At 33.9% G+C, this 25,611-nt stretch overlaps 4 protein-coding genes across 10 annotated transcripts; 2 read left to right on the top strand and 2 right to left on the bottom strand.

Moving 5' to 3' along the window:
* Nucleotides 1-58: 58 nt before the first annotated feature.
* On the bottom strand, nt 59-2,682 carry LOC110644818 (uncharacterized). The gene is made up of 2 exons (XM_021797769.2): nt 2,489-2,682; nt 59-573 (listed from the first exon to the last, which is right to left on the bottom strand). The coding sequence occupies exons 1-2, from the start codon at nt 2,609-2,611 to the stop codon at nt 478-480; spliced, it is 219 nt and encodes a 72-aa protein (XP_021653461.1). The 5' UTR covers nt 2,612-2,682; the 3' UTR covers nt 59-477.
* Nucleotides 2,683-2,864: 182 nt separating this feature from the next.
* On the top strand, nt 2,865-5,509 carry LOC110644819 (GRF1-interacting factor 2). The gene is made up of 4 exons (XM_021797771.2): nt 2,865-3,090; nt 3,976-4,052; nt 4,907-4,991; nt 5,076-5,509. The coding sequence occupies exons 1-4, from the start codon at nt 3,022-3,024 to the stop codon at nt 5,259-5,261; spliced, it is 417 nt and encodes a 138-aa protein (XP_021653463.2). The 5' UTR covers nt 2,865-3,021; the 3' UTR covers nt 5,262-5,509.
* A 489-nt stretch (nt 5,510-5,998) lies between these two features.
* LOC110644820 (uncharacterized) lies at nt 5,999-15,211 on the bottom strand. 7 transcript variants are annotated; one of them, XM_021797775.2, is made up of 17 exons: nt 15,080-15,211; nt 14,769-14,934; nt 14,503-14,553; nt 14,190-14,426; nt 13,736-13,834; nt 13,595-13,650; nt 13,060-13,171; nt 12,700-12,870; nt 12,167-12,406; nt 8,304-8,516; nt 7,936-8,139; nt 7,722-7,847; nt 7,314-7,610; nt 7,128-7,226; nt 6,671-7,050; nt 6,529-6,561; nt 5,999-6,286 (listed from the first exon to the last, which is right to left on the bottom strand). In XM_021797775.2, coding segments are annotated over exons 2-17 (2,439 nt in total). In that variant the 5' UTR covers nt 14,889-14,934; nt 15,080-15,211; the 3' UTR covers nt 5,999-6,285. The 7 variants fall into 7 exon arrangements, with proteins under 7 accessions (XP_021653467.2, XP_058010067.1, XP_058010065.1 ...); XM_058154084.1 differs by having other exon boundaries at nt 12,700-12,837; XM_058154082.1 differs by having other exon boundaries at nt 14,190-14,420.
* Nucleotides 15,212-18,584: 3,373 nt separating this feature from the next.
* Nucleotides 18,585-25,172, top strand: LOC110644821 (CDPK-related kinase 4). The gene is given in 12 exon segments (XM_021797778.2): nt 18,585-19,507; nt 19,509-19,569; nt 20,802-20,932; nt 21,155-21,196; nt 21,327-21,435; nt 21,630-21,708; nt 22,383-22,679; nt 22,888-22,997; nt 23,282-23,386; nt 23,507-23,569; nt 24,499-24,666; nt 24,745-25,172. Coding segments are annotated over 12 exon segments (1,749 nt in total). The 5' UTR covers nt 18,585-19,061; the 3' UTR covers nt 24,883-25,172.
* Nucleotides 25,173-25,611: the final 439 nt, after the last annotated feature.

Genomic DNA, 25,611 nt, shown 5'->3' with positions numbered 1-25,611 from the left:
ATTGGAATTAATGGGTGACATATTTTCATGGTTCATCACAAATGAAAGCTCTTGGCTGTGGCACTTGAAAGGATCGTTTAATTAACATTCCTGGCTGTTCCATGTTTCTACAATCACAATAGCATCCAATTGACTGTTCCTTCAGATGCTATATACGCCAAACTACGAACCAGCCATGGCTAAAAATAACTCTTCAATGACATAGTGCATAACTCCTCCCAACTCCAAGGTAATAGCACCAATAACAAACAAATTTGAAAATCATCACATTCTGAATGCAATGTCAGCATTCATCCAACAGAAAATGCAAACTCGGATTTTCAGGTAGATTTGGAGTATATCATTACAGAGAAGTTCAGGTAAAAATTATTTTTTAAAATTGGCTGTGGGGGAGCGGGGGGTAAAACTACATAGAAATTGATTGCATAACTAGAAAAACATGTTTGAAGTGAGAACTAGTAGAATGCCCCAAGACACCTACTCTGTTGCCTGCACAGGTTGAGAAGCTTCAGTTTGTTTCAGCGTTTCCAAAGCAGAGATCCTTGTATCCAGGGACTCATGAAGGCCTTTCACCTGATCAAAGGCACAATAATACAAAATAAATTCCATATTAATACTTCTCCATGCACACAAAAAGACCATCCAGGTCTTCTGACCCGCTAAAATACCTAACCCTATAGCCCTAAGAATGTGGGAACCCCTGAAGGACAGATCAAGGTCCTTGAGAAACATGGTTCAGGTTATGTCAACAGTATGGCATGCTCATAATTCAATTGATCAATGGAAAATCCTGTTCACTAAAGATAACAATAATGTTCTCATAGTTGTTAAAAAAGAAAAAACTAACAAAATTAACGTTTAAACAATAACGGGCTTCCCTTCTCAGTCAATTATCTCACTTTTCATGTAGCATGGAGACATTAAATACTTAGATGCAGTATATTTTGGGGGGCAAGGCTTAAAAACTGCCATCTGGATCAAAAATGTTATATGAATGTTAAACATATAAGGACATGCATTTAAAATTGTAGCATCCACTAGACAGCAGACACGGTTAAAAAAAAAAATTGCAAATAACATTTGGGTACTAATCTAAATGTGCAGCATATAATTCTCATCAAAGAATGCCAGCACTCCATCCTACTAAAGATGTCATATAACTTTGAATGAGCAACATCAAGAGATAAACACTCACATGATTATGGATGGATATATAAGAAATAAAAGAGATGCAACTTTGGATCTGTCACCCTAAATAAATAAAGCTACCTTGTAAAATTATGCAATGGGATTACAGTTATACTGTTCTGTGAGTCTTCCATGTGCTTCTTTTCAACAAGTGTTGCTGCTTGTTTTAAATGCAATCTCAATAATGAAAAAAGATTGACCATGGAAAGAGGCAAATTTTCTTACACAATCACTAGGAAAGCAATAAAACTGGTCCACATTTTCATTGCTAACCTCACAAGCACAAAGAAACCGGTATTGCTAAATTCGTCCCGGTCACAATGCCACATTCAAATTGATTTGTCAAAGATAAAGTATACTCATGTGTCTTTGCCTATAACTAACTCTAAAAATTTTATGATGAAAAAGAATTAGAGACAAACCAAATTGTCCCATAAAAGATTCAGGGTTACATTTGTAGTAATTAAACCAAGCAAAAGATGGATTATAACTATAAGAATTTTTGTAAGCCGCGGTAAGGAACACCATGGGACATTTAAGTCAGAAAACAAGATTGCAGCAAGAAGAAGAACCGCAACTTAGGTGTATGAACTCCACAGAAAAAAAGGGGGAAAAATAAACTTAAAAATCATTGGCAAGCATCCCAAACGCAAATAACGCAAAGCAGGATTTGAGCATAGATATTTCACATTTAATTTAACTTGAAAGCTATGGATTTTCTATTCAGACCTAAAAAGCAAAGAAGATCAAGCAATGTGGCTTACAAAAATTCCACAAAACAGTCCATTTTAGTTGAGGCTTCTCAAATCTCCACATTCCTTCACCAAATCCATCAAATTCCTCCAATCCAAATAATAAAGAGCTCCCTAACCTAAAGCCAAGCCTCTCATTTCAGCTGGCTAGACGTGCATAAGGCAAGGATCACTCCAAATAGGAATAACTCAAATGTCTATACCATACTATTAGGGGAAAAATTAACTAAAAAAGAAAAAGAAAAACTACCATTATAATTCTGGGTTTACCTTAACTTGTTGAATCAATACAAATGAAGCCTTCTAGCGAATTAAATGGCTCTCCAGAAATTGAAAATCCATAGATAACCCAACAAAATTGACAAGTTAATTTCAGATTACAAGGCAAAATTACTGTCTTTTGTTCTCAAACGCGAAACTAAAAACAAAAATCCTAAAACCCCACATCTTAAATATCAATCTATTAATGTTTTCAATGCAAGATGTTTGAGGCTTCAAAAAATGCAGAGAGAACATGGATTTTTCCGTTTTTCTTCTTGGGTACTAACCTGTTGAGAAATGGATTCATGGGCAACCTTGTAATCCTTATAAAGAACGTAGAATCCCAGAAGCGACGCCGTCGCTGCTCCGGCGAAGAATGACGCCAATCTCACCCTCAATACGTAACCCATCTCTCTCGACACTCCCTCTGTCTCTGTCTCTCTTCTCTTCGATTAAGAAATGGTTAAGCTTCCGCATGGTTTCACTATTACTTTACTTCTTCCAAATACGACGTCGCACAAGTTCAAAAATGTGTAATAGCTCCTGACAAACGGTGTCGTTCTACCTTTCTTTCATTTGTTTCCTTAACTGAAACGGTGTCGTTTTAAACCATCTGGCATGCATTTCTGATCTTTTGTTAACTTGCGCCAGTCTTGCTAGTATCGCATATAGTCACAGTGTACTAGTCTCTATCTGATTCTATCTATCCATACGTTTCTTTTCCTCTCTGTGTAGTCTTTCTTCTTCCTCATTCGCAGAACAGAGAAGGGTAGGGTTAGGGTTTTAGTGGGTTTTGAGTTTTAGTTTGTGAAGGTTAAGAATGCAACAGACACCACAGCCAGAGATGATGAACCCTTCACTCAACATTACAACTGAGCAGATTCAAAAGGTAACATTCACGTTTCTCATTTGCTGTGTAATGGGTTTTATCTTATACACATAGAGAGATTTTGTGTTTGGTTATATTGTATAATGGGTTTCGCTTTTGCATGCATTGTAGTGGGATCCCTTTATTGTGTTTAGATTTTGTTTTTAAATCAGTGGACTTTTTATTTTTTTAACCTTGATTATCTTCTGATTGGAACTTTCAATGCCTTTAATCCACTAAATTCCTGATTCTTTGTTGTTGAACGTTTAGATTTTTTTTTTTTAAAGGAATAACTTTTATTGTAATCCAATTTGCAAAGGAAAAAAAATCTGTTTAGACTTGTGAAAAACAAATATCAATTATGTTCTTCTGATTAAGGGTTTGTTTGATTGAAATGGAGCATCTGAATCTGATGGTAATACTCTTTGAATATTGTTAAAAATGTAGGAAGCAAGTTTTGCCTAGGAATGTAGGTTCCCATGGATTCAATATTTCTTATTCCTTTGTTAGGGGGCTGGCTTCTCAACTTTTGGTTTTGGGTTTTAATTTAATTGTGTGGTGTGCCCTTATTACATATGATGAGGAATGGGTCTCAATTACATTTTACTAATATGTCACACCACTGCTTACAAGCTGTTGGTGTTTGCCAAATTGTTTTGCTTTTTGAATAGCTTGAATTATGAACTGGCTTTATCATGAAAACAGTGATTCAGTTCTAAAAGCTAAAATTTTCTCTTAGTATGATTTTGTTAATTCATTTATTCAAGAAAGTAGTTGATTTTGAACGCTTTGAACAGTGCCACTCTAATATTGGAGATAATGTAAATCACAATTTTTTTGAGAAGTGTATATCACAAATTTGATTATTACTTTAAGATGATGATGTTTTATTTATGATTTATGCAGTACCTGGACGAGAATAAGCAGTTAATTATGGCTATACTGGAGAATCAAAATATGGGAAAGTTTGCTGAATGTGCTTCGTGAGTGACGAACCAACTAGAATGCTCACTTTTCTTTGTTTCCATTATGGTACCCAATGGTGTGATTTGCATAATGACTTTATTTTATGTGAAGTTGATGTTTGTAGTTTTGTTTCCATTATTAAAAATGTTAATTAGTTTATTTTTAATATTTCTCCTGTTTTCCATCACGTCTGATATTTTTCATCATCTTCTCCTTTGTGCATGAGAAAACAATTCCCTAATCATATGAGCCTTTCAATACGTGCTTTAATTAACTTAGCAAGTGATTTGCATGACTTATCCATCAAGCATGAGGAACTTCATACAACAGATCAGTCACTAGTTAGTGTTCATCCTATATGCTTCCTGATTTAGTCACTTCTCTCTCTCTCTCTCTCTCTCTCTCTCTCTATGTATAGGGGGAATAATCAGGGATTGTATTCCAAAAATGGCATATGGTAGATTGTGCAAGAACATGCGTTAAACTCATTAGTTCAGTGATTGTTTGCAGTATTCTCGTATTTTGAAGATAATATTATTTTGGGTTTGAAATGATGACTTGCTCATGATATGATATGAGCAAAAGTGCTTATTTGAGATATTCAATTTAGGTATTATATCAATATTCATTTAGTTGTTCCAAAACAAAAATACTAAGGGGAAGAGTAGTTGAATGAATAATATGTAAGAGACGGCAATTCTACAGAATCTGTCAGCTGCAAGCTCATGAAATTAAGCATGCTAACATTCTTTCTTGCTTAGAAAGATCTAAAGTCCATTTTAAAATCAGAAAAATATTGTTAGCATTTATTCTGCAATTTCATTGTACCTTTACATGGTTTTTGGCCATATGACATTGCAAAATGATTCAGTTATCAAGCGCAGCTACAGCAGAACCTGATGTACCTAGCTAGAATAGCTGATGCCCAACCACAAGGGACACCAATGCCTTCACAGGTGAAAATGCTGACAAATGTACCCCAAAAACTCTTTTTTCTTTCTTTTTGATGTTGGAACATTTGCTTCTGTTGAAAATTGCAGACATCCCCTCAGTCCACAGTGCAACAAGAGCATTACATTCAACCATCTCAAGTTGCAATGTCTCAGCAACCAATATATTTCACTCCAAAACTACCTTTCCAGATTAATGATCAGCAGCAGCTGCCACTGCACCTCCAGCAGCAGCACCTCACCCAGCGGCAAATGAGAGAGACCCAGCATGAATAATGGATGTACTGACGGGTGAAAACAGATGATACCAACTCATGTAGCCATTTAGGCCATTGGACTTAAAGTACTGATACATCTTTGTAGGCTAGTTGTTTTCTGTTCATGTGAAAAGGCAGCTTATTTTTACCCCTAATGTCCAAGCATGATCTCACTGGAGACATGCTTAAGCTGCCATATTGTAAGCAACAAACCTAAATATAGTTGCCGTCCATAATCCTACTTTTCTGGACAAGGCATTAGTTTTCTATGTGCTTTTTCATTTTTTTTTTTTTTATTAAAAAGAAAAAGAAAAATTCAAGTTCTTGCCTGTGCAAGTCAATTTTTTGTTCATCCAATAATTAGAAAATAAAATATTAACTCAAATAGTGAAAATTATATTTGATTTTGTAATTAAAATAGTTTTATTGCCTTTATACGTATAAATTATTTTAAATTATTAAATAGATTAAAATCGTTATTAATACATAAAATTGATAAAATCAAAAGAAAAGGATACATTTGCAGAAAACGCAATTTTCTTTTTCATTTAAGCCTAATAATTTTGTTCAATAAACATAAATATTTTGTATTTACGATGAATTAAGTCTAAATGAGAGAAAAATCATATGAAATGCTATTTGCTAGGCGCTTCAAGGAAAAAGAATAAGAAAAGCTACGCCAGTTCAGCAGAAAATCACTTCCATTGAACAATCGGCCAAAATTAAAAAAAAAAAAAAAAAAAAAAAAAAAAGAGCTATCAGATGCACAGATGCAATTTTGTGCATGAATATCACTGCAGAGAGTCCAATGTTCCATTTTGGATCACAAAACACACTAAACAAATGTTTTCTTTTTCCCAAAAAAACATAAAATTAAAAGAGAATCAACTGAGCAGTCCAATAGATAATTTCTATAAGCAAAAGCTGACTGGCGATTTCGATCAGCAATAAACACATTCCATCGCGGATTATCCCTATATATGCTCCATCACAACCCCTGTTAACATCCATTTTATATTTATCTATATGATTCCACATTTCCTCCTGTCGCACAAATTACACAGTTGATTAGTTCTAATCGATTGAGCTGAGAAATCCATAACAACAAAAAAAAAAAAAAAAAAAAAAAAAAAAAAAAAAAGCAGCTACTAGCAACAGACGCATTTACAGCTACCCTAAATGATGAATGACGCAAAAATTGGAAAATATGTTTAATTATTGATTAGATAACGAGAAATATAATGAAAATGCCAAATTCATGCGTGCAAGTAATTTAATAAACTTACTATCTTCCAGATGTTAATGCAGCTCCAGTTGTCCTGCAATAATTCAATAGCGTTAAGCTCAATAATCCCTTTAGCCACTGCTACATGAAACTACATGCCCATTCAATAACAGTTCCAGTATTTGGAAAGAATGAAACCATACCTGCCCTGCTGCTTTCCAGCAAAATTCAAGTTAGACCTCCCATGCATTGACCCCTTGCTCTGGTTGCTAGATATGCTTGATCTATCAAAATCTGCTCCATTCATTTCCTGAGAATCTTTCAATTTACTCAAAATTTTTACATTTGAGATACCCCCAGCAGTATCAAAACTAACACCATTAGGCTGTTTTGAATCAATTGATGGAACTTTCTTGAGTCGGTGAGACTGTGCCATTGGAGTAACAGCCACAGAAGGAAAAAATGATGAGTATGGAGGAGATGCTGCTGCTGCTGCTGCAACTTTAGCAACCGCTGCTGTAGCAGCTATCATTTCTTGAGCTCCTTCTCGAAGTTGAATGTAGTCGCCCTCAATAAAAAATAACTGAAATCACATGGAATTCTCAGATATGACAATGAGAAAATCTATGTAACATACAATTGCAAATTCCAGAAACTCACTTCTGGGTGACCAGCCACAAACTCATCAAGCTTTCCATACTTTTTCTTGTAATCATGCCAGTGTAAAGGTGCAAGCATCTTGCCCAGCCTATTAGGTAGCTGTATTTAGACACCAAGTAACTACTTCAATTCTTGAAGGATATGAAAAGGGTTAGGATGGACAATTTATTATTTACAGACACAAACCGTTGAATTGATCCGAATTCTACCGCCAGCTGGAATTGTGCGAACCATGCAAGCCAACAGAGATCTTTCATCAAGAAGGGCAGTCTCTGAAGTTTTCCCTACGGTCACCATATTTGTCTGCCCAGTTGAGATCAATGATTCAGATAATACTACAGTACCATTATTGATAGTGCCTTCACTGGCATTAACTGAATGCATTGATGTTTCGGACAATGATGCACTGACAGAACTTTGTTGTTCGTCTGTCAAAACTTGGCCATCTAATCCCTGATCACTAAAGCTCAAAACATTTTGCTCCTGCAACATTTCAAGTTCATCCTGAGTTAGGTCTCCGAGCAACTCACAAGCTGCTTTCTAATTAGACAAGCAACCAATGGTATCAGAAAAGCAGAAGGATATTGAGCAAACCTTTGCTTCACTGTTTTGATCAAGAGAATTCAGTCTTAAGGAATCACTAAATTGGGAAGAAATCTGTTGCAAGCTCTGCTCAGGTTGGGAGGAAACCACGTAACTTCTATCCATCGACTCAAGGACCTGCAAAAGAAAGCATTTTAGTATACCCCGTCAATGATGATTGCAAAAATATATCACAGGTAGATAGCAACATGTAAATATGCAAAACCTGTGCTTCCCCAGTAGACGATGAAATTACAGGATCAGGCTCCGTCCCTTGACTGTTGTGAATGTCCAGATAACCAGGATGAAATCCTTGTCCATTAACAGACACTTCATACTCATACTTTGCATCTGATCTCATAAGGTTGTGATCAGTTTGGGATGAAGTCAGTTGATTCGGTGTAGATAATTGAGCACCCTCTGATGCAGCCTGAGAAAGATGAGAAACGAAAAATATTCTTAACATTACCACAGATGGACAACTTACTTGAGATTGCATATTCATCAGATAAGAAATGGAAAAGAATACATATTATGATACCACAAAGTCATATATAAAAGGTGGACACAAAGGATATTTCAATCTGGTAATACCTGCTGGTTCTGCCACTGTGGAAGGGATGACATTGCTGGTATCGAGTTAAAATGCCCAACATGAGATTGAGGAACATGTGATGGCATAGAATGAGGAATCCCCTGTTGATGCAGAATGAATGGATGCAGTGCAGTCACCTGTCCAGGCGGAAGGTAGGTAGGCATCCCAAGTAAAGACGACGGTGCAATGGGGACTCCGGCAACATGGTTGGTCTAATGAAGAACACAACAATATTGGAAATCATTAATACAGCATTAGAATAGGGATTTTCTTTGCTACTCAAAAATTAGTCTATCAAATAATAAAACAATGCTTTTCACTTGTCCATGTAATATTGTTTGCTGATCGTCCAGGACTTAAGCAAACAAGCATTACAAGAAGCCACTCAGAATATGCTAAGTTGTCACCTAACAAATTTCTTGATTGGATTCTCCACTTAATAATTTCAGTTTGTATTTTCTACTTAAGAAACAATAAAATGCCCCTACATATTCTTTTTAACCAAAAGGTCACCAGAAACAATAGCTACATCCTAAGAACCACCCTATGGAAAAGTAGGATACTTTAATGTGATAAATTAGTAACATTTCTTACGTTTCCTAATCACTTTGTCCCTCTATTATTTAAAATTTAGATAAGCCATTATCCAAATTTATATTGCCCATCTCCTCCCTCCTCCCTCCCACAACCAACCCCCCCCCCCCTCTCTCTCTCTCTCTCTCTCTCTCTCTCTCTCTTCACACTTGCATTCCTCATATTTGACCAATTAACTCCCTGCATGTCTTTCTATTTATCTACGGCCCATCTCTCTCTATCTCCAACTTGCAACCCTCATATTTTGATCAAATTAACCCCTTCATATCTATCATCCATCTATCAATTGGTTTACAAAAAGAACGTGCAAACACAAAAGTGTCGGAAACAAGGCGTTAGTTTAACAGATTTAAAGAAGTTAACACCACTACAACAACTAAGCCTTAATCCCAAACTAGTTGGGATCGGCTATATGGATCCTTTTTCACCATTCAACTTTATTTGAGACCAATTCCACATTAATATTAAAAAATTATAAATATTTTGATACTACTTCCCTATAACGTCATTTTAGGTCTCCCCCTTTTTTTCTCTCTCCTTCTACCACTAATTTATCACATGTATATACTGAAGCATTTGATTTTCTACATGGGACATAATAAGTTAACACCATGACTCATTAATTATTTCCCATCATCCACACTCACAACCATGCCATAATTCATAACTTGTAGAACTCTTCCAACCCATCACCAATCTCTTCCTAAAGCTGTGTTGCATGTACACTAGATTAACCATTAGTTCCACTTCTTGTATACCAGATAGCCTACTCAACTCAACTAAGCCTTTATCCCAAAAATTTAGAGTCGGCTATATGGATTCGCTTTCTCCACTCTAAACGATTTTGAGTTAATCCTCATAAATGTGTAATGTTTCTAGGTCATGTTGTACTACTCTCTTCCAAGTCAATTTAGGTCTACCCCTTTTTTTCTTTCTATCCTCTAACCTAATATGCTCTACTTGTCTAATTGCAGTCTCCGTATGTCTACGCTTCACATGACCAAACCACCTCAATCTCCCTTCTCTCAACTTATCTTCAATTGGCATCACTCCTACCTTTTCTCTAATACTCTCATTACGGACTTTATCTAGTCTAGTATGGCCACTCATCCACCATAACATTCTCATCTCTGCAACTCTTATCATAGACTCATACGACTCTTTCAGTGCCAACACTCACTACCAAATAACATAGCTGGTCGTATGGCTGTACAGTAAAATTTTCCTTTCATCTTATTAGGAATCTTACGATCACATAAAACTCCCGTGGCACGTCTCCACTTCAACCATCCGGCTTTAATCTTATAACTAACATCCTCCTCACATCCCCCATCTACTTGAAGGATTGAGCCTAGATATTTAAAGTGATTACTTTGGGACAGTACCACTCCATTCAAACTAACTCCTTCCCTATCACCAGATTGGCCTTCACTGAACTTGCAATGCATGAAGCATGTATAATAAAGCAAAAACAACTAAGTTTACAATTTAAACTATGTCTACCTCACATTAAGCTATCCAAAAATCTCATTAAAGTATATTAAATCACTAAGGCTCCGTTTGTTTCACGGAAAATAAAAATTGTTTGTGGAGAATATTTTCCAAGATAACATTTTTTGAGAAAATAACTTATCTTCTATTGTTTGGTCACAATCCTAAAAAATGTCTTAGTGTTCCCTTTGATCAGTAAAATATTTTCCCAATTTTCCTAAATAACCCAAGTGCCAAAACATGCAACAAATTTTTTCTAATAAATATTTTGTCAAACAAACAAAGCTTAAAACATAATAAAATTCAAATACTCTAATATACAAGTAATATTTGTGCAATCACCCATTCATATACATAAGTATAGAAGTTCTAGACTTGTTATCCATAAAAACTTGAAACATGAGGCACCATGTGACACTTGCCTGAGAATAAGCCTCATGCACAATGTGACCGTACTTAAAACTATCAAAGGTTTGAGCTAAAACAGAAATGAGGAAACTAATCTCCATGTTTAAAAAGCCCAACCAAACTTATAATATTTCACGAAGCAACAACAATTACATATTCATTTCTATGGCTTAGCTTATGGGTTGGAGGCAACTAATATGAGTGAATGGTCTAAGAAGGTAAGGCAACTATTTTATTTTATTTTATTTTTTTTTTTGGGGGGGAGAGAGAGAGAGAGAGAGAGAGAGAGAGAGAGAGACATGTAGTAATGCAATTTGCTTGAGTGAAGATAAAATAACAAGATTTGATATTGTTCACAAGCCCCGACATACAATAAGTGATGGCAAATCATGGGAAGGTTAATTTATGCTCAAATGAGGAACAACCATGAACCTCATTAAAAGCAATTATGGAAGACTTAAAAACCAATGTCACAAGGCATAACAAGAAGAAATTAAACTAGAAAAACTACTCTAAAATTATTCATTATTGAAAAATAGCAAGTGGCACAAAATTTTATAATGAGCAATTAACCGCTAGACATAAAATAAGTGTCATTAGACAAATCCTTTGGAATATTCATTACCATTATAGTTATTACCACAGATGATTTGAACTTAGTGAACCCAACACAAGAACAAGTGAGAACCCCACCCACTCCAACAGCTAAGCAAAACCACATGAGGTCAGTGATTTGTTGCAATGTGGGGAACATAACTTTAATGTAGAGTGTACTTAAGGTACTGTTGCAATTGAATTTGGAAGTTCCCCACCAAAAGTTTTCTCCTTCAATGGTCAATAAGACACCCAAAGCATCCAAAGTACAATCTTCCTGGAAGACAACTAAAGCGTCTTTTGGCCTGCAGTCCAAGCCCAGCCCCAGTCATTCAATCAACTGGACTAATATTGGTGATGCTCTTTTTGTCACTTTATCTGGTTTTCGTATCAATTATTGTAACACCTCACTAATCTTATCCACCATTCTCTCTCTCTCTCTCTCTCTCTCTCTCTCTCTCTCTCTCTCTCTTTGACATTTTGCCAAAATCCACAAATTAAATAGCACCCATAACAAATTTATTAAGAGGCTAAAGTTATAGTTGAGCAACACAACATGCATGGCAAGGCAACCAGCTAATAAAAAAATCTATGGAATGCATTGAAATGTTGCCAATATATCATAATCATGTTTAGTAGAAGAGGAGAGCTATTCACAGTGTATATCCATAATAAATGGCAATGATTATTAAAATTTTCACAGAAGCTCATACTGACATTGATATCAGATACTTCTTTTCAGTGATAAAATAACCACAATGAAAAGCAATCCTACCTGGTTTGAAGCATTATCTGCATTCCCATTTGGAAGTGGTCCATTGTCAGCACTTGTTGCACCATTTGCATTAACATCTAATTGGTTTACATTGCTTTGACCAAACTTTGATATATCCTTTGAGCTTGTCTGGGATATGCGCGACTCTTCAGGGTAGGTTCCACTCCTTTCTTTTGCATCAGCTAGCTCAAGATGAAGCTGTTGTACAGTATGCAAATGAAGTCTCTCCATTTCTGCTAACTGACATCAATAACCCAAAGGGGCAAATAAATCAAACTTTGGCAAGAAGACTAGCAGCATCACATTGTTTATCAAGTAGCAAGTACTAATCAGATCTATACTGCATGAGTTTAAGTATACCAAGGATTAAAACAAATATCAGAAGCAAAATGAAGAAACTGATTTGCCAGCCAAGAAAAAGATGAAACCGTTGCCACTTATAGACATACAGATTGAAGCAAGCATACAGGGCACACAAATGTAATATAAAGCCAACATCTGATTAATGCCAAAAGAATCCATTGCAAATCAACCTGTCTTTGACAACCGAGCCATAGTTGATTATATTGCTCTGTGCGTTCTCGTAATTCAACTTGTAATGAGTGGTTTGTAGTAGATTGCAAGGCATCCATCTCCTGAACGCGTGCAATCCATACTTTCAATTGTTCATCCTTCAAAAATATGGCCTCCTGATTAGCTCTATGCTGAAAGATGAGATCAATATCAGACCTCCTGATTCTCACATTGATAAATAATTTAATTGATCAGCAATTTGATAAAGGAAGAATCTAAGAAGAATACAAATTGCTATTCTATTAGTTAAAATTTTCAATAAACACCACAAATTATACTCTTAATGGAGAACCAGATATGTAAACTTCCAATCAATAGACCTGTTCCTGCAATTCAAGAATCTGCCTCTCTTTATCTTGAACAAGTTCTTGAAGGTCACGTATTTGCTGTATATGCTGTGCCCTTTCAGCTTCAGAATGATCCCGCTCTCTTCTGCAGAAAAAACAGTCCCAGTTGATTCATACAAGATTAAAACAAGTTTATTACCAGATTGGCTATTAACGACCCCTATTCGCTGCCTTTGTGACCATATGAAAGTAATGCAGTAACAAAATAATGGGGGGCCTCCATAATCCATATGTGAGAATTTAGAAAATTGAAATTTTATTGTGTAGCTTTGAACCAAGTAGACAATAAAAATAAAAATAAAATGCAACCAACGATAGAAGACATAAAAGCATAAAATAACAGCGCCTAAATATAGAGATGCATGGCCTTCTTGGGAACCTTTGTTTTGGCCATATTGTTTCTATATTAGGATCTCTAACAGAAGATGGGGATTGCATCAATCATAAAAAATGAAGTAGTGTTACTTTAATAGAAACAACTTGAAGTTGGAATTCCACTTACGCATACCTAAATGTTGCCAATTCTTTATTTTGCTCTCTGAGAAGATCTTCCTTGGCCCAGGCCTGCAAAAAATAAGACAAGAGACAATAGTGCACATAGTTCACCAAAAACACTTTCTCTAAAATCACAACAAACCCATGAACAAACCGCTTCATTATCCAATTTAATGGCATGCAATTCTCTATCTTTCTCTTCCATTCTGCTTTCTAATTCATGTATGGCTTGTTCCCTTTCAAGAAGTTGTTCCTGCAAAAAAAAAAAAAAACACAACTGTAGGGTGAATGTCATATGAAACAGAAACAATCAAGTTGTCACAAAATTTCATGCATAATGTACCTCATTGGCATGATGCTACAAAATTACATGCAGCAAACCATACAGATTTAGTGGATATGGAGCCAAATTCACACATCTGATCTAAGGGTTTATGTCAATACAGCATTATTACTTTAATTTAATACCTTATTATTACTTTAATTTAATACCTTTCTCCTCAAGTAAAAATTACTCCAATTAACTCCACAAAATGACAGGTTTTAATTGCTCAATACAATTTTGTATGAACATACAACTTGGAAATTGAAACTCAAAAAGTTTCAACCTTATGTTTTGCAGCAGCATCTTCATACTCTTTGATTTGAGCATCAAATCTGTTCCGCATTTCCATGATCTCAGATCTTGAGATCAGCTGAGCTTTAAGTTCAATCTCCATATGTTGTAACTCTTCTCTTTGCCTGGTAATACTATGAATTCGCTGCTGCATAATGTCATTGTCCAAACTACCATCCACATTGATCGAACAGAAGTCAACATCAGCAGGGGCTCTTCCATGCTGCACCTTGATAAACATAAAAATCAAGTTCACTTTCCATTACCATCAAACCAAAATCCTGTTGAAAGCAACAATATATTACCTCATATATTGTTCTCTCATCCGATTGCCCCAAATTTGGCCGTTCCAATTCCTGTAATTAACCAGTCATTAAGTTAATGACCAAGAAATCAACACATGTTACACATCCTAACATTGTTATTAGTTACCCAGAAAATGCCAAAAAAAATAAAGAAATCGAACTAAAGATTTGAATATCAATTTTATTGGCTAGTTGATCATAAATACAAAAGGAGAACATTCACTAAAATGAATTTAAAACATTACGTAGCAAAATTAGTAAAGTACCACCTCATCACCGGCGTTCCGAACGGAATGGTGGTCGGAAACGACACGCCACTCCTTCCTAGACGATGGCATCGACAGAGAAGCACCGCGTGGGGCGACGACACCGGTCGCAGCCTCCATTAAATCGACAGAAGTCTACGATAATGCTCCAATTCTCCTCCAGTATCTAAGCACGCAGCAGAAAAAAGAAAAAACCCTAGGTTGTATGAAAAGATCAAACGAAACCCTAAAATTATAGAAATTTACAATAAAAGGAGCAATGGAGAGAAATAGAAATTAAAATGGGATATAGAAGGAGGCATAGACAGTACCGTAGGTGAAAATTTGGGGGTTTTGTATAATTGGAGGGTTTTGCAGGGGCTGGGAGTGTAAATGGTTAAAAGTTGACGATAGAGAGAGAGAAAATGAGAGATGAATGGGAGAGAAATTTCGATGCATGGGAGGCTCCCGCCATTTATAGGGCAACTTCATCTCTAAGACATGATAGTTTCACGCGCTGTACTTCCGCGTTTATCTCACATTTTCTGTTTTCAGTTTCGCTTGCTCGCCGGTCCTGGGTCAAACTTAAGTCTTTCTACTTGAGCTTGATTTTGTTTTGGAAAGTACCAAATACATGATTTGATTATTATTTACAGGCACCATTGCTAAAATAGTACCTTAATAATAGATCATGAAAATTTATCTTTTTAATTTTAAAAATTAAAAAAATATTTTAATTATAATCAATCAAATGATATAATTATTTTATATTTAATATTTAATTTAATAATTATTTTTATTAAATATTTTTACTTTAATTCATTATATAAATAATTAATTATTAATGGTTAATATCTAATAATTAATTATTAATAAAATAATTAATAATTATTAAAATAACTCTATTAAAATAATTAATGACTATTAAAATAATTAATATTATTTAATAAAGTTATTAATAAAAATATATTTATTTATATAGATTGCTAATTAAAATATATAAATCTAAACATACTCAGAAATTATTTGAATAATAATAATTATTATATTTGAGATCAATTTGATTAAATTATAATGAATTTTAATTGAGTTTGGAGTTAATATGAGTATTATAAATATCAATATGTTCATATACGTGATTTTTATAGATATTTACTTATTGTAATTTAATATGTTTTTTAATAAATTAATTTTTAATTGATGAAGAAAATACTTATTTGAAATAAAAAAAAAAAAACTTATTTAAAAAATTATTATGCTATTTTAAAAGTGTTATGATTAAGGAGTTCCCAAAACGTAGCAAACACCGCAATAACAAGGTAAGACTAACCGTGGTATAGGTCTTTCATGTATGTCCTCATTCTCGCTTAACTTCGATACTCGCGAGCCACGTGCAACGACCACAATTTATCTCACAAAAAAATAACAATTTATATTTTTTTTTATTTAATTTTTCTTCATCATAGAGCTTCCAATCACGGCTAGGATGTCTCTCATTGACAATAAATTCTTACAACATGAGCATGCTGTAATTGAGACGTATCTTACTACTTTACATACTGATAATGTAGTATTGATATTTTTCTCAAATTATAATTTCTTTTCTTGAGAGATCCTCATCATAGCACACAGCTTTAAAGGTTAAAATCTAATTCATAGACGTAACATAAGTAACATCATTTATGATGACGGTAAATCTAGATTTAAATATTTTTTATTTTATATAATAAAAATTTTATTTTTTAATAAAATAATTTTTTGTAATAGTTCATAATAAAATAAAAAATTTACATGTGTTGAAAATACGGATAACCTTTTTTTAATTGTGAACTGAATTACGAACATATCAATAACACATATGATTTCAATATAAAATAATTGTATACTGATATGGTTTATCTTCTTAAACGATTGGCAAAAAAAAAAAGAAAAAAACTTATAAAATAAAATAATTGGTGAAAAAAAAAAACTTAATTTTTTATTGGATTTCCTAACTCTAATATCATGCGCTTCGTTAGAATCTCTACTCGTTCAACTTTTGTGAAATTAAAAAAGAACTTAACCACTTGAGAATATTTGAAAGGAAACTTTTGTATTAAAAGATAAATTCGTGCTTGAAAAGTAAATTAATTATTATAAAAATATAAATATTATATTGAAAAGATAAATAGAGCATTTTGTTGAAAATTAAATATATGTATTAAAAAATAAATTAATCATTTTATAGAAAAATAATTTGATCACTTAAAAAATATAAATATGTCTCGTAAGAGAATTAAATTATTATTTATAAAGTAAATTATGCCATGAAAATCAAATGAAATGATTATTTGAATAGCAAATATGTGCAGAAATTATAAACTAACATTGGAAACTAAAAGTAAATTCGCAAGAATTAAAATATTGGCAAGAAAGCTATAAATGGTATTGAAAATAAAAAAGATTAATCACATGAATTAATGTTTACACAAAACATATAAATTATTTGCTTAAATTAAAAATAAAATATTAAAATTGAAACTGCTACTACACTGAAACATAAAAAATTATTTAAAAATTATATAAAAATTATTGAAATTAGAGAAAATTTGAACTGTCTATTAAATATTGATCAATTTATTATTATTTTTTGAAAGTTAGCACGTCAATTTATAAATAATAGCATGTTTGATAGCTAAGTTTGATCGTTATCGCTTCCACCACTTGCCACACTTTTATCTCTACTAACCCACTTCTTGAAATCTCCTATAACCACCAACAACCATCCATTATCTCTTACAACCATCTACTAACATCACTTTGCCACTTTCTCACAACTCCATTTTATACTTATTTTATTCGGTAGATGTTTTAAATATTAAATATCTATAATTATTAATAAATAATACCTATCTATATGAATAATTATTTAATTAATCTAATTGTACATAATTAATATTCGTTGATGTAATCTTTTACCGGCTTAAATTATGGGGAAAGTTACATTAAACAGATAATTTAATTTAATATTTTAAATGCATAAATCAATTGTGGCTTAAAAATATTAAATAAAATTATAGTGTAAACATACTAAAACAAATTATTTTCTCATAAAATATTTTTCGCATTTAAGTTATTTCTTGAGATACAGACAAACCAGAGAAACAAAATTGAGAAGGCTTTTTTTTTTTTTTTTGGTTAGATTTTGACATGGATTGGCAGATATGGCCGGTCCGATTTTGATCAAAATAAAACTGATTAAAATTAAATTATAATCGATTAAATTTAAATTTAACATTTATTTCATGAAAAAAAAATTCGTGATAATATTTTTTATATTTTCTAATATTTTGAATACTTATGAAAGTGATTAACAAAAAATATTTTATTGATTAAAGAAAAATTAAGTCAAATATTTTTAAAAGAATGAATCATTTTTTAATTTATAAAATTTAATAATCTCATTAAAATGTAAAATATTTATACATATATAATGTAAATACATACTATAACTTAATGTTATAACTTTTTTTTTAGGGGAGAGAGGGGATCGAACCAAGTATATAACTCCAGGTTCATAATGTCCTTACTATTGGCCAAAAGCCAAGCAGGCTTTTAACGCTATAATTAAACAATAAAAATATATTTTTTATATATAACTCATTTTTCATAAAATAAATGAAATCCATTGAAATTGAATTAAATCGATTTTGATTAATTCAACTTCAATTTGGATTAAAAATCAGATTTTTTTTTTACTTTTAAATTTAATTATAAGATTTGTCAAACTAGATAATGTTGAAGGCATGCCAATTTGGACATTGTTGTACCAAAGCATTTTCTAGGCTTTCGAATGTGAATATGTGATTATCGATCGCAATACGGCTAGAATAATTAGTCAAATATTGGGATTCCTTTCATTTCAGCAAACAATGGATGAGGATGACCCACCCATCCTCTACCACCAGCGATGACTTCAAAGAGGAATGTGGCCACCTTCAACGGCAATCTCTGTGTCGTTTCTTGCTTAAAAGATCCCAAGCGATTGGGGTTTCCCTTGGCCAGTCAATGTGCGTTATTCCTTGTAACGCTAGCTTTATTTCCTTCTCAAGCTTAGCGAAGCGAACCAGCCCGCGTCTTCAAATATTTCTCTCATCTTCTGCTTCTCTCTTCTCTATGGCTATTGATTTTTTCGCCGGTACAAATACTTGGATTGTAAAATGTGTCTAAGCTAAATTCTTCACCGTCCGATGATCTTACTTTTTTTAATTTACTCGATCAAACTAACTAACTAATTAACTAACATTACCACCACCTCCGTCTCCATATCCGACGATGGGCCTTTGCTGTAGCAAAGACGTATCCGCAGTCAAAAATGATGGAATCACACCCGCCACCCACTTTAAACCGCCGTCGTCTTCACCTCCAACTGAACGTCCGGTGGAGACACCGTCTTCCACTGATTGTAACCCATTCGCGGCTAGCCCATTCCAAAGTCCTCTTCCGGCTGGAGTTCCGCCGTCTCCTTCCGAGGCGGGTACTCCAGGAAGAAAGTTCAGGTGGCCTTTGCCGCCTCCGTCTCCGGCTAAGCCGATCATGGCGATTATGAGGCGGCGAGGGCAGACTAAGCCGCCCAAGGAGGTGCCAATACCAGAGGATGGAGAGGGAGGTGAGGGCGAGAGGCAGCTGGATAAGAGTTTTGGCTACGCGAATAATTTTCCGGCCAAGTTCGAGTTGGGGAGGGAGGTTGGGCGAGGGCATTTTGGTTACACTTGCTGGGCTATGGGAAGAGAGGGAGCTCAGGGGACAGCCAGTCGCCGTCAAGATCATTTCCAAAGCCAAGGTGCATGTGCTACTATTTGCTATTACTACACCTTTTCCCCCTAGTTTGCGGAATTGAACGAGCTAGTCAATGGAGTGTTACGTAGTTTCTAGTTAATTTCAATGATTTCTAGCCAAAATGATTGACCTTACATTGGGATTTATTTTCTCACACTACCACTAAAAATTCCTGTTTTGTTAAATTCTCAAGAATATTGAGAAGTTTCGCTTGTTGCAACTTGTTGGAAATTGACGTTGGTGACAAATCGTCGAAGGGTTGTCTTGTAGAGTATTAAAGCACATGGCTTGTGGTGGAGCTTTCCATAATTGTTGGGTAGTGTTACTGTAATTTATTCTGCTGAAGATAATGCGCACTACCCGAATGCAGAGTTTGCTGAAACTGTATAACTTAGCATAGTGGATTCCACAGAGAATGACAAATGACAGGAATACCTAATAATTCATTCCTAAGTAATATTAGTTTTTAAAGAAAGCTAAAAAAATCACCAATTATTATGGACACTTAGATACTTCCGTGTTGATTGGGGAAATTGTTACATGTGAGACAATTATTATGATGATATTTAGGCTCCATTTATTTTATGGAAATAAATTATCAGGATTTTTTTTGCTGTTTTTGAGAAAATTAACTTGTAATTTTTTTTTTGACAAAAATGAATTATATTTTCTTGTTTGATTGGAATATTGAAGTCAATGGTAAATTATTTTTTTGGTGTTCGATATATACAAAAAAATAATTTTCTATTGAACAATTTTATACACTTCAAACGCTAGTCCATGAAACAAATGAAACCTGAGATCAGAATGCGGGTATGGAATTTTCTATCTCTATTGAATGTTTTTTGTGAAGAAAATGTTGTTACTCCTCTAATGCAGTCCAAAAATTTTAATAAGGTTGCTTGTGAACTTGTAACTTCATTCCTAAGATATAAGGGAAATGTGATGGCTGTTGAATAGAATGCACTAATTGATATCATATCTGCTTGCCAGAATGATGCAGTGTCCTACAAGCATGGACTGACATTTTAATGCAAAATGCTTTTTGGCAATGCTGATTATGTTGTTGAAGTTTGCATCGTACTGTGATAAAGCTTCCAAGTATTCTTTATCTTAGTGGAGCTAACTGTATTTTTTTACTGCCTCATTAATACCAGTAATTGGCTATCTCAATAAGTGGATTGCCATGAGTTTCACTTTATGGTGTTTTGGTAATTAAATGAGTGTGAAATGCAGATGACAACAGCAATATCCATTGAAGATGTTCGTCGGGAGATAAAAATAATGAAAGCTCTATCGGGGCATAAGCATATGATCAAATTTCATGATGCTTTTGAGGATGCCAATAATGTCTACATGGTCATGGAGTATGTATATATTTATTGGACTTATTTTTATCAGTAACTTCTTGTGTTCTTTTCCTCATTTTAACATCTTAGAATGGTTTTGTTTAGATTTTTGTTGTTATTTTATATTTTCTACAGATGAAGTTGATAGTGATAATGAGCTCTCCATTATATGCTTGCTTTCTACATCATAAGAAAACATGAAAATATATTCTGAAGTATTACAAATCTTGTTATTTGCAGATTGTGCGAAGGTGGAGAACTACTAGACAGAATTTTATCAAGGTAATACAGGAATATGTAGCGTCACCTCCCTGAGAACAGGAATATATTTATTCTCTAATACTGGCGTGATTTATCATTTAACTGTTGAATTGTGTGTTTGATACTAATCTCGGTGACTTACTTGTTGTAGAGGTGGAAGATACACAGAGGAAGATGCTAAATCTATTGTTGTGCAAATCCTAAGTGTAGTTGCCTTTTGTCATCTTCAAGGTGTTGTGCACCGGGATCTTAAGCCTGAGGTATAGCAGAATAAACATGTGCACACATATGTATGCTCGTACATAATCATATTCACATATGTGCATATGCTGTTACGTTTAGAAATTATATGTTATGGAATGATAAAGCCAGATTTATGTCTTCTTCAAGTTGCCATGATTGTGTCTCCAACTTTGATTCTAACTTTTAACAAGTAACCTGTGCCTACTTGCAGAATTTCCTTTTTACCACAAGAGATGACGATGCTCCCATGAAGATTATTGATTTTGGGTTATCAGATTTTATTAGGCCAGGTAATGTGTGTTATTCATAAGCCTGTTTTTGGGTCTGGTGGTTATGAATAATGTGATGTCTAAAAATCCCATTAAACCAGTTAGATTTTCATCTTTTATATGGGTTGACCAAGTACTTCATACGCTGTATATGGTTTTACTCTGGCTTATCATTATGACATTCAAATGTATGTTGAATTTGATCATTGGATAATGAGGTTGAATTTTCTTTAGAATATTGTTGTCATATATTGTGCTTGTGGCATAATATATGCACAGTACGCACATGCATTTGGACACACATATGTAGATATATTTGTTAAAACATGGATTTTTGTTTCTGATATGCACATTTGCTAACTGAAGAATTTTTAACAACCAGGTTTTAGAACTCCATGATGCCAAAACGTTTCAATATTAGCCTTATTATTTACTCTCTTTGTCTAGATTTAGCCATCAGTTGGCTGATGGTTAACCCTTGCAGTCTACCATTCATGCGAACACACAAAAAGATTTGGTTGTTGCTTTAGGGAAACAAGGAAATGATAATTTTTTTAGTCCAATTTCTATTGAAAATTTGCAACAATTCATTTTTAATTATGTACTCCTTGACATTCAATTTTCTTTAATTCATGATTGCTGTATATTCAACTGTATGTTTGTGAACAATATATTCAGCTATTTTATATGTGCAGATCAACGTCTCAATGATATTGTTGGCAGTGCATATTATGTTGCACCAGAAGTGCTCCATAGATCATACAGTGTTGAAGCTGATATGTGGAGTATTGGTGTCATAACATATATATTGTTATGTGGAAGTAGACCTTTTTGGGCTCAGACTGAATCAGGAATTTTTCATTCTGTGTTAAGAGCTGATCCTAATTTTGATGACTCACCTTGGCCTGTGGTATCGGCAGAAGCTAAAGCTTTTGTGAAAAGGCTTCTGAGCAAGGACCACAGGAAGAGAATGACTGCTGCCCAAGCTTTGAGTAAGTTACTTATAAATATTTCAGATACATCATTTCTTCAACATTCAACTATTGAAAGTTTGAATGCTCTCTCCCTTTCTCTCTCTCTCTCTCTCTCTCTCTCTCTCTCTCTCTGGAATTTACAAATAAATAAAATGGTACATCCTATTTGCTGATGATGATACTTTATAGCTGTTGTTGGTGATGATAATTACATGTATATCTGCAGCTCACCCATGGTTGCGAGATGAAAATCGACCTGTGCCTTTGGATATTTTGATATACAAGTCGGTTAAGTCATATGTTCGTGCCACACCATTGAAGCGTGCAGCACTGAAGGTATACACAAATATACTTGTAAAAATAGGTGTCTTTTCCCACCCTTCCAAAATAGAAAGGGAAAAGAAATGAAATTCATCGTGACAATCTACTTCATTGGCTGATATGTGCAAAGTATTAATTAATAGATATGGGTTGGCGTACCTTTTTTGGGCATTCATTCATTGAGCAAAATGATGGATATGGTGATTGAGACTAGTTAGCTTTCCACATGATAATAATTATGTAGGACTGAGGATAATCCTCTGTAATATTATTCTTTGATATTTTTATTATGGTTGCAGGCTCTTTCAAAAGCTATTCCAGAAGATGAGTTTTTCTATCTCAAGGCTCAATTTAGTCTTTTGGAACCAAAAGATGGATTTCTTTCTCTTAATAGTTTTAAAGCGGTTAGTGAATATAATTTTTTGAACATTTATTTTTCTCTACAAATTTTCTAAAGAACTGCCTATCATTTGTCATGTGATATAACATCTCTTGACCTTCAAATGTGTGGTAAATAAGTGCAGGTGTTAACGAGACATTTTACTGATGCCATGAAGGAGTCAAGGGTTATTGACATTTTCAATGTGGTGAGGTTTCTTGATCTATCTTATGGATAGGATATCTTTAGCAATGTAATTTGACAAATTTGGTACTCAATTGCGAACCAAAAAAGAAAAAAAGAAGTGATAATTCCATAATTCAGCATTTCAGTTTGGATTATCTTTAGTACATAATTCTTTCCTTATTAAGCTCTTGTGAGTGTTCCTGTTCTTTGTGGTGTTGAACAAGTCAGTTTAATTGTCACTTAAGGGGAACATTTAACCAACCTGTTTCTTTTGAAGGAGTTAACTTTTCTATTATTGTTTATTCTTTGTGAAGATAGGAATACAAAGTACAAATAGAAGATATACATTATAATCAATTACAATGCCAAACTATATTTGTATAATGCAAAGTAATCAAATAAACAACCAGATAACCTCTTGATTCCCTATATCTTATCCTTGAATAATGCATCCTTTGCCACACCACAAGACCAAGGCCTTAATAGTAGTTGCTTCAACTCTTCACTATACCTTAAGTTCCAGTATTAGAGAAGGATATTTGGAAATGGATGACACTTGGACACTTAAAAATAGTGAGAATATCTGTAAAAATATACCCTACTCAATATACTTGCATGTGAGTCCAAGAAACATTGGAAGTTAGATTAGATTGTTGACTATTCTCAGACTTCTAGATATTGTCCTAATATTTTTCACCATCACTCAATTAGCTGCTCTAATAACTTTAATTGCTTTGCTGCTTGAAGTTGGCATGTAATATGAGATAATGGAGATCTTATCTTTTTTTGTTTTGGAGGACCATAAAACATACTTGTATTTACCTTTACTATTCTCTTGTTTCCTCTGCTGATGGCTTTGATATCAAATTGGATGATTTAAGAGCTGCAAATGATATGATTTGCATGAGGCATTGTGATACTTTAGCCCCTAAAAGTTAATGCTATTTTCAGATGGAACCGCTCTCCTATGAAAAAATGGGGTTTGAGGAGTTCTGTGCTGCTTCAATAAATACATATCAACTTGAGGTCCTTGAAGACTGGGAAGATATTGCACATACAGCGTTTGAGTACTTTGAAGAAGAAGGAAACCGGGTCATTTCAGTGCAGGAATTGGCTCTGGTATGTGCATCTACTGTTTGGAAATTAACCTATGGTTAAGTTCAGTTTCTAATAACCTCATCATGATGATCTGTGTAGGAAATGAATTTGGGTCCTACAGCCCATTCTTTAGTCAATGATTGGATTAGAAGTTCTGATGGAAAATTGAGCTTCCTTGGATATATCAAATTTTTACATGGTGTGACTCTTCGTAGTTGTAATACAAGACAACGATAGCATAGTCAGAGATACAGAATAGTGGACAATATCTTTTTATTTTTTGGGTTAATGTTACAATTTTTTTCCCTTCCAAAATCTGATTAGCAGTGTAAAATGGAAGGTCTAGACGGTATACATTGTTGAGAGTCTGATATTCACTTCAATATGTTGACCTTTTATGTTAATATGTCAGCTTGATCATTGAACACATGTGAAAGAAGATCACCATAACCTTATTTGGAAAGATGTATGTGTATACTTTACATGTTCAAATCTTCAATACAAAATGCAAGTTAGATTCTTGATTTCTTTCTAGCTTAATTTCTGCTCAAAGTTGTTATATAATATTATTCTAATAATTTTATGGCCTATAATTTATCCAAAGCTTGGCTTTGACTTGCTGGATATTAATTTAGTGGAGTTTGTTAAATCTGCAATCTCAGAAGATCATGATTGGGGGTTTTAATGTATCATAATTTTTTGAACTCTCATCTCATAGATGGCATTTGAACTTGAAAACCCTTTGCTCGTTACTCTCTTTACACTCTGTTTGGAAGGAGTTTGAGGAGGTATTTTTTAAAGATAATGGAAGGTATGGTGTGATAATCTACTCAATCCACCAAAAAAGTAGGAATTTCTAAAGTTTTGAAACCACAAAAAAAAAATCTTAACACTCCTAGAAAATTTTGCTCCCAAACAAGTCTCTCATATACAAATTATTTTAAAAATCAATGCCTTATTTCCAAA

This window comes from Hevea brasiliensis, chromosome 9 (assembly GCF_030052815.1).
Source record: "Hevea brasiliensis isolate MT/VB/25A 57/8 chromosome 9, ASM3005281v1, whole genome shotgun sequence".
NCBI classification, from domain to species: Eukaryota; Viridiplantae; Streptophyta; class Magnoliopsida; order Malpighiales; family Euphorbiaceae; genus Hevea; species Hevea brasiliensis.
The sequence above is the reverse complement of the archived record's forward strand: the minus strand, read 5'-3'. Positions and strand labels throughout refer to the sequence as shown.